The sequence below is a fragment of the Penaeus japonicus genome, unplaced genomic scaffold (assembly GCF_977035675.1).
Source record: "Penaeus japonicus unplaced genomic scaffold, GWHDUDI00000001_assembly GWHDUDI00000002, whole genome shotgun sequence".
In the NCBI taxonomy this organism is placed as follows: Eukaryota; Metazoa; Arthropoda; class Malacostraca; order Decapoda; family Penaeidae; genus Penaeus; species Penaeus japonicus.
The window spans coordinates 14,766,261-14,776,260 of record NW_028234404.1 but is presented as its reverse complement, the minus strand read 5'-3'; the positions used below and the strand labels follow the sequence as shown (position 1 = coordinate 14,776,260).

General features: G+C 33.1%; 1 protein-coding gene across 3 annotated transcripts in view; it reads right to left on the bottom strand.

Moving 5' to 3' along the window:
• Positions 1-2,363: 2,363 nt before the first annotated feature.
• The window catches only part of emp (epithelial membrane protein), a 19,880-nt gene continuing 12,243 nt past the window's right edge, over positions 2,364-10,000 (bottom strand). For all 3 annotated transcript variants that reach the window (XM_043021909.2, XM_086548076.1, XM_086548067.1), the window contains 9 exons: positions 9,699-9,856; positions 9,360-9,501; positions 8,951-9,157; positions 8,284-8,552; positions 7,948-8,060; positions 6,198-6,316; positions 5,703-5,828; positions 5,483-5,545; positions 2,364-5,368 (listed from right to left, as the gene is read on the bottom strand). In XM_043021909.2, coding sequence (XP_042877843.1) covers positions 5,123-5,368; positions 5,483-5,545; positions 5,703-5,828; positions 6,198-6,316; positions 7,948-8,060; positions 8,284-8,552; positions 8,951-9,157; positions 9,360-9,501; positions 9,699-9,856 — 1,443 coding nt within the window. In that variant the 3' untranslated portion in view covers positions 2,364-5,122. The remainder of the gene's footprint in view (positions 5,369-5,482; positions 5,546-5,702; positions 5,829-6,197; positions 6,317-7,947; positions 8,061-8,283; positions 8,553-8,950; positions 9,158-9,359; positions 9,502-9,698; positions 9,857-10,000) is intronic.

Sequence of the window (10,000 nt, the reverse complement as noted above, 5' to 3'; positions counted from 1 at the left end):
CGAGGCCCAGTATAATGTGAAGTGGGAAGTGGTTAAAGCAGGTCAGACCTTTTTTAATTAGTGTCCAGAGTCGACTGAAGCGAAAGGGGTAAAAATACCGATATTTAAATGGTAAGCTAGAAAAATAAGGCTCAAAGTAAATACTGTTTATTCACTTCTAAGAGAGAGATATAATGATGTCAATCACTCTATGAATATATTTTTTTACAATTATGATTATATACTTTCAATCTCACAGCACACTGATTGACAGGTTGTGTTGTTGCTATTTTAGTATTGGCTTTAGTTTACTGATATATTTACCTGTTTATCTGCGCTTAAAGTGTATATGATAATAAAATGTGGATAAGTATTAAGTACTGTATATCAATTATATTGAAATTGGTCCTATAAGATCTTTAAAAAATCTAGATGAGTTTGCTTCGCTCTCCACCTTATAAGTGGGCTCCTTCATATTTAGTTATATATTACTTTTAAAATGCCCCTGAAATTAGTCCTATAAGATTTTTTTTTCATCCAGACGGTTTTGCTTCTCTTTCCACCTTACAAGTGGGCACCTTCATATTTTTTTTTCCCTGAGCTAATATTTGCAGCCAGTTCGACACTGATAAAACTCATGATGTTGTGTGTAAAAACGTATAGTATTTTGTACCAGATAAAATGTATAGCTCACATAAGCGTAGGAAATATCAAATTGTGGCTCTGAAATGCAACGGCAAGGTACCAGAGCCATGTAGTGACTGAGAGTGGACGAAAGATCACATGCCATTGACACGGAGAGGGAAATATATTTGGTAGCAGATGTAAGGAAAATGGGGGGGTCAAGGTAAAGAGTATGTGATGCTTCACACAATTAGTGTATCAGTGTCAAGTACAAAAATAAGGTGTCCCACATAGAATTTCATGGAATTCAGGCGTATAGAATATGGTTTATATGTCAGTGGGAGTTTGAATCAAGAAACAAGCAGCGCAATAAACTAAAATACAAAAAGGTAGATATGGGCAGGATGAGTTCACGGCATGGTGAGCATCACAAAGGATGTGGTATTTGGCACAAGAACAAAGGACCATATTTTACTGCTTTTCTAACAATCTTGTTTACCTACGTCCAACGGAGAGTGCATGCAATGACAATGACTCCTGTTACATTTATTAGTTTATTATTAGTTTACATTTGATTTCTTACCATTGGAGTTTAATATACTGAATGGAGGAACTACCTAATTAAATTAATTATCAAAGCATTAGAGAAAGCAACCCATTGTCACACTTCGAATAATTCAATACACTATGTATGTTAAAGAAAACGAGAATCATACACAAGTTCTAGAAGCAGGGAGAGTGTATCAGATGAAAATTTAATGTTCTCAGTTAAAATTAGTAGTTTCGTAATAGAAGTTCGTCGTCAATGATTATAAAATCTGATATCATGGATTACATGTGGATCTTTCACAAATGCAATGTTGGCCTTTAGATATTGCGAGAGTGAATTATCAGTAAAATCATAATGGTCCAACTACATTTTAGAATTTGTTGATATTCTTAAAAATTTTGTGTAAATACAACTCTATTCTAGAATTCAAGAATATAATCTAAAAAAAGTTAAGGAAAATATACAATTATGAATTAATTTTCATAGAAGTTGAATAAAACTGGTCAAATATCACTTTCCTGATGGCAGATTTCACACCAATTTTGAAAGCTATTCACAGGTCTCCCATGGATATTATGCACTTTATGTCGAAGGACCAGCAATTTACTATAGAAGGGCATGTTTGAACATTGTCCTATAAGAGGCTGCAATTGAATTTATATTGCCCATGAACTACAAAAAGAAAGTACCTAAGTGTGATTGATAACTTTTGCAACAAACTTTCTAAAGCCTTTATTTTCAAGATATCAAGATACTTTTTTGACAGTGAAATCTACATCCCAGAAGCTTCACTTTAACTCAGTAGTAGTAATAGCTAGAAACCCTGGCATGGATTGGAGGAATTCAGCACAAGTTTTAATAGCTACCTGCTTAGAACCATCAATGGGCAGCTTTCACATGCAAATGCATACAATACAGTGTGACCATTTTGAATGGTTAAAGATGGCACCATAGTTTTCCCATATACAAATTACTTTGAGGAAAGATTTTGCACATAGTTGGGTGTGAAAATCAAAGGTAGAAGGTTCATGGACTAGGATATCCAGGAGAACTCAAATACTATCAGTCTTCTTTAACTGTTCTTAAAAATGAGAGAACACCCAATGTTTAAATTGGGGCATCTGATGTACTGTATATATGTATATTATGAAGAGGAGTTTTGGTATAAAACCTTGAAAACTTGACAAAGGAAATGACAAAACTTCAGAAAACAAAGGTAAATCCTTTATTAAAAAGTGAAAAATACTGGTACCATATATTTCATGGTCAATATCTTGTGTGCAATTACAAAGGCACAAAAACATTAAAACAGTTGAAAAAGCAACCATCAAAATTTACATAAACACTTTTGAGCTTTATTTACAAATAAAAAATGTGGTACCTTATAGATTAAGAATTAAAATGGGAATAAAAATAATTTGTTCCTTTAAAATATGTACTTTCCATTATATCCTAGTTTACATGAGACAAATACAACAAAAGTTTCATCATACATGATAAATGTATCATACCTTACACACAACATAAAATAAGATTATTAATTTTATCACAAAGTTGGGACATTATACCAATTACCCTTGTATGACAATATTCAGCACAAATTTATAACGTTCACTTAAAACTTAAAACTACGTCCTTGTATATCACAACTTCATTTTTTTTTTAAATGAAAAAGCAATCACTTGCCTTATCTGCAGTATCATCAGATGTTGACCTGAATGATTTATCAGACCTTTATCAATCTTAATTTTTTTTTAAACAATTCATCCATTATTTCAATTTTATAATAAAAAAAATAAAATTAACAACAATCACTCACACTCTCTTTCACACTGCATAAAAAATATATATTGCTTTCACAACCAGTTTCGCTCATTACCACATCCCTTTGTAGTTATGCATCTCTTTCCATATGGAAGACAACCAGGTACTCAGTGACTGATGCAATCACTGAACGAGTAAAGAACACAACAAGTATCTGGAATACCATTTTTCTAACATCATGTACTGGAATGTACTATATACATAAAAGGAGGACTATAACTGTATATATAATATATGAGAAAAAAAGTCTTATATAATGTTCTAAATAATGAAATTTGAAAAAAAAACAGTCTTTAAAATCATATCTGTTAGCAGAAGACAATTCTTCAGATCAATATCAACAAAAATCACAGTTAAGTATTGTATATTGAAAGTTTACTAGAATTATTAACATTTAGTTGCTTTATCAAATTGGCAAAACATAGGATTTATTGCACAACCATTTTTTGTTACTTTTGTTCCTTTTTGTTCATTACATTTAAAATAATAAAAAAAACAATAACAAATAAACCCATGTTAGAGAATCCTGATATCGCCTCACAAAAAAACAAAAAAACAAAAACAGAATAACAATCTTATAAGGCACTTGTCCCATCAAATACTGCATATATACACATAATCAAATTCTAACAGTGTGTGCACACATCCCACTTCTCTCCAAATAACAGCCCTGATATTATTATTTGTGGTTATCAACCAAAGTACGGACAGTCCCACAGTTCTATCATATTTTCATGACATTTTCTACAAACACCCTCTTCTAATTTTCTATTTTCATATGAATAACAACTGTACAGAGAAAATCATATAACAAATTTGTGAAGCATAATATCCATTAGAAGAAGAGTCAAAGAGTAGCAATTTATAAGATTCTTGAAATTTGATTAAATAAAAATACCTGATATTAACCTCTTACATTCCATCATTTGTGCTGAAGAAATAAATACATTTATGATAAAGGAAAAGTATGGAGAAAGGTTGTATAACAGATCCAGGTTATTAAATTTTTATACTTGGTTTCTAAAACATGAAATATAATATGATAATAAAGATTAATGAAATCTGATAATATAAACCTTACTGAAAATCAAATTTTAATTTACTGTACAACTGGAATGCTGTTATTATATATATATATATAATTGGGCAAAAAGATAGTTTGGACATTGGGAAGGGGTAATATGAGAACAAGGTCTCTCATTACTATTTTACATCTGTCTGTGAAGGAAGACTGGATTGCACATCTCACTTTAATGAGATTTTATCATTCTATTCTTAAAACTCTAAAGAAAATTTCTATACATAACAATATTAGGCTTCTACATGGCTTTTTCAGTTAACATTATCTTCCTACAAAAGAATAATATATTGTCACTTTAAAAAATGTATGCTGTAACATCAATTAATCCAAATTACCAAAGTGGTTTTACTGAAATGTCAAAACCAATTACATGAATTCTATAGATACACTGGAAGAATTGACAGAACCATGGAAGAATTGACAGAACCAATAAATTAAGCCCTTAAGGATGAGTTGCATGATAAAACCACTTCTCTGTATCATCCTTTTTTAAAACATACAACTCTGGGGACCTTCTCATCCAAGGATTCTACCACCTGATTGTCCAATTATTTGAAAATCAAATGTTTGCATAATGCATATGAGTGCACATGAGGATGTTAATGTGACCATAATCACATTTCCCTAAAATCATTATGAATTTAAACATTTTTTAAATTATAGAGATAATCCAAATTACATCTGGAAGAAAATTTTCCTTTCAAATTGAGATATACTATTTCTACAGATACATACATCTACCTCTCTGAGTAAAATCTATTTGCATTTCTGTTATGCATATATGTAGCTGAATAAGGGTGATTGTATGCATTAAACCTATAGGTTTGAGAATAATGAGGGGATGAAGTGTTTTGCACATTATAGAGATACATTGGGTAGGCTTCCTGCCAAGTTGCCCAATATGGGGCTATCCCAGCACTGGGAGGCTGACACATCCTGTTTTGACTATAGAGATCTAAAGAGGGAATACAAGTTGAATGGCCTGTACAGTAATATCTACTTGGGTAATAACTATTTCTCAACCAGCTGTTGCTGTTGCTTGTCTGTGGGACTGTCCAAAGGCGTCATGCTGCATCTTTATCCCCGTCGTCTGTCATGGCAGGGTTGGTGTGGCCGGAAAGCTCTCTCCTGGGAGAATTACCTTGCGGCTGTTCATTTGACTTGACTTTGGCACTTTCTCTACTGCTATAGTTGGGATTCAAGAATGGTAATGGTAAGTCAAAGTGCTCAGCAAGCAGAGACAGACTCACTCCTAGAACCAAAACACCTCCAAGGACAAAGAAGGCTACTAATAGGCTGGATTTTGTCACCTGTGGGCAAAGAATAATAATCAACACAAAATGAAAAATGTAAACTAATACCATTATATAAAAGTATATCTTATGACATATAAATGAATGGCAAGTTGTGAGTTTAAATCTTACCTCTGGTACATTTTCTGCAACCTGTAACAACTCCACAATTTCAGTGGGCAGCTCTGTCACACCCTAAAATAATGATAATTGATGGAATTACTCAAAATGGAATTAAAATATAAACAACATAAAATATAAAAATATAATCATGAACTATAAAACTGGGAAAACATCAAGGTAAGAACACATCCCTGTTCAAATGATTTCAAACATAAGTGAGGATACTCACATCCTCAAACCAGACAACTGGGAATATCATCTCTCGCAACATTGCTGCTGGTTTGATCAATGGAACATGAGGAACCGCTACATTAATTTGCAATCGAGCCTCAGCACTAAGTGGGGATCCTGTTCTCTGAAAGGAAAAATTTTCTTGTTAGTATTGACAAAACCTGAAATATGTCACATTATATTCAATAGGGTTCAAAGAAATGCAATAAAAAAGTGATCCCATCCCATGAATTATGCTTATTGTGGAAGAGTTAAAAAAAGTTAAATTGCAGTATAATAACAAAAAATGATTCATAAGCAAATGCTTATTCTGGAATGATAAAATCTGGATTTATTTAGTATAAAGTACAGTACAAGTCTAAAGAAAAGTGCCAAACTAATATACAAACTAATCCTTCTAAAATTCCCAATTATTTCTATAAAACTTATGGATACCCAATTACATTCCATATAGCAGCATGATCTGAAATATTTAAAATGCAAAATAACTTACTGGTGACACATCAATATACATTGCATGTCTCTCTGGATCTGGCTTCATTCCGACAACAGCTTGCCTGTATTTCTTGTCTGCCTGGTAGAAATGGGGCCATGACACCACTGTGGGTGACCCTGAAAATAAAAGACAAGCAATTTATCAAGCAAATTTCAATTATATAAAGTTGCATAGACCTAGAACATACTTTCTTGTTTTAACATATTAGACATTCTCATATAGAGGGATAAATGCAAGGACTGAAAGAGCTGTGAGAACACAATATGGGTAATTCACTACCTGTGAATGTGAGTGGAATCAATAGAGAATGGCTATTGTTAGTAGTTCTTGTAGAGTACATAGTTATAAGAATAAATTACTGAAGATCAAAGAGCATAAACCACTTTGTGGGCCAAAAGACAAACTTGTTATAATAGAGGGATCTTTCATGAGGTCAAGCACTCCTACTTAGGTTATTTCAGTCATTGTTTGCCATATATCCACATTCCAATGATCTTTCTATACAAATGTGTGAAAAAGTATGTTTCCAGTCAACTTTCAAAAGCTGTAGCTGTGCATGGAGATACAGGGCACACAATTCTCCTATACTGTCTAATCTAGTCTTCAAACTTTTTAAATTGAGACCAATATAAATTTCATGCATTTCCCTAGCACCCCTTTTGGACAGTATTGGATACCAATATTCATCTGGTATGAAAAACATTTATTTATTTTTATTGTTACCTACTTTATCTATCAATAAAAATATTTTTTTCAGTTCACATACATTCTTTGTATGCAGCCCACTATTTAGTTGTGACAAATACTTTGAAGGACCCTGGTCTAAACCACAACCAATACCCCCCCCCCACACACACACACACTTCAGGCAAAAATTTAGTGCCTGATGATAACTGGTCAGAGGTTAAATATTAGCAGCATGCATTTTTAACATTTAAAGGAATCAGAATTAGAAAAAACACTGAAATAATATTACTAATGTACTTTGATTTATAGTGCCTGACTAGCCCTTCTTTATAAATGAGTATTACATTTCCAATACCATTAACCCATTGTGCCTAACGACCTAACTGGTTGTTAGGATGGGTGGCCAATGACAATAGCGGCACTGGCTAAAAATTAGACAGATGGGGAAAGTGTTTTCTCCAGCCTCTGGGTAGCGCAGACTAGCCCAAACAATATTTTTTCATAAATCCATCATAAAATGCGGATTTAGGCTGACTTTGGAGCCCTGTAGCTCTGGAGCTACTGCCGTTACAGCCATAATACTTCATGACTGTGTGCTTGCTTCAATTGTGAGCAGGTTCCGATGTTGCATCATGTACGCATTGACACCCGTCTTTTAGGCCTAATTGCTGCCGACATGTATGTCATGACACCCGTTTGCAATGGGCTAATAAAACTAACTTTACAGAAATTACAGCAAGTTTTCAGGAAAAAGTTAATTGAGGCCCAAAAAACTGAGGCAATTATGGCCTGCCAGTTTACCATGATTTTAGCTTTTCTTTTTCATATTAATCTCAATCCACTTGATAAAATTATAAGCTTTACTCCAAAATTCACTTGAACTGTCATCATGTCTTCAACTGGACAAGCAAATATGTCTTCATAGTACACATGAAAACAAATATGCAAAGATTTAAGAAGAGCAAGATAAAGAAAAGAAAGAGAGCGAGAAAAAAATAAAAGAAAAAGAGGAATATCAAGTATGAATTGAGATTTTAAAAGAAGCAACATACAAACTTACCAAATTTGCAAGTACTAATATTAAATACACCTCCTCCAATGCATGGTGGACCTCCTACACAATAACAGTCATTCTCTGGTGTGACATCAAAGACATTTCGTGGAGGAGAGAATCTGTAGCAGAAAATAAGATCAGATGTAAACATATAATTAATCATACCACATATGTATCTACACTTTGAATTTTAATATTCTAGCCATCCCCCAAATTGGGTAATATGCAAATTTTGTAATAAAGAAATTTATTCCCCTGTTACTTTGAAAACTTTCTATCTTATCCCTACTCAAGTACCTTATAATATATGCATATACATAAACAAAGCATATCAGATATCACCTTAGAGCTTTCATGCCAAAGGTTTCTGTTTTGTGCCAGAAGGTAAGAGGGATGGAGCGGCATAGATTTTCATTAAACATGTAAAGGACAGAGTCTTGCGTCACACCAGGAGGAAATGATGAACCATCTGTGCCATTTATCATGTTACATTCTTCTGTCTTCCAAAACTTCAGATACTTTTTGTGGTTGAATGTATTTATAGTTGTATATCTTGTAATGTCTCCCTCTCCAGTGAAGACATTGAACAGCCCATCAGTGGAGCCATTTCTCTGTTGAGAGAAAGAGAAGTTATTTGCTTTGCATATATTAAGGTATGAAGTGTGGAAATACTCTTGACTATTTGGAGTAAAACTGAATAGTACCAAAGCAATTTTCTATAAAAGAGACAATATCAACTTTAGCATTTCATATTAGTATCTTGTGTTTATGTTATTTTCTCATATACAGTATTATTGTTTATTCCTCCTGGAATTCTATTCTTGAATAATAATACAAGAAAAAAAAGGTATACAATAAAGATATCTAGTATTGAAGCTTTGCTTACTACTCATTCTATATCAGGACGATGAAACTAAAGAAGAATATAATTATAGAAAATTAACCACTAAAGGTAAGTAAATAAATTATCTGTAATCAGGAACAATAGCAAATATAAGAGAATACTCACATTAATGAAAAATCCAAACTTGTCAAAAGGCATACGTTCCTCTGGAGGCAGTAGATTCTTGGCAATTTTGAGCAGAGGGTCATCGTAGCCCCACATAAATTCTCCCACTGTATGAGCAACAATGGGCTCCTCCTTCAGGACAGTTAGCAATGAATCTATAGCTAACTGAGCTAGCCTTGGTTTGAACCGGACTTGAGACACTGCAGCCTGTAAAATATTACATAACTCTTTAGTCATTAACAATATATATATGACCATCTTTCCAGGAAAAGTGCTGATGCATCTCAAATCAAAATCCTGAACTGTAGACAAAGTGTAACAGCTGAACAATCAAAGTTTTATCATAAATTAACTTCACTCTCTGAATTAGCATTATACACCTGTGAAAGACCTTCCTACTTCTACTCACCAGCATAGGAATATTCAGAGTGACTATTATGTCATCTTCAGATCCTGAGGAATGACTTCTTTCAAAGTAGTAGTGCTTTTGAGTCTCGTAGGATACTGTTCCATTGTTATGAAAACCAACATTAATTTTCTCCCAGTGCTCTCTGAAAATAGAATATCGATTTCAAAATATGATGCAGAAATTGGCTTCTTTTAGTGATTTTTTCTAAATGCTGATTCTTGTCTTTTGTTTGCTATCTAGTACTTCCTTTTGTAATTGTATGTCATTAAACTAATGAATAAGCATGATAATGAGGAGCCACAGTTCAGCATCAATAATAACAAATCACTAAATTGTTACCTATAGCAGTATGGCCCAACTTCTTGCAGAACAGGTTTTGCACCATCTAAGAATTCTTGTTTGTTAGTAAGATTGAAGAAGTAGATTCGTAAATGAGGTACAACTGGTGGATGCTTCCACGTTTGGTACATATCTGTCCCATTGCGGATAACCAATTCCTGAAATTAAAAATGGTCATATTATATCAATTTTCAATGCAGTGTATGCAGTCCCTAGCCATGAAAATATTCATTGTAGTATATTAAATTCAATCACTGCTCATAATGGTTTCCAATTTTTAGTATCACACAAGGTACAATCAT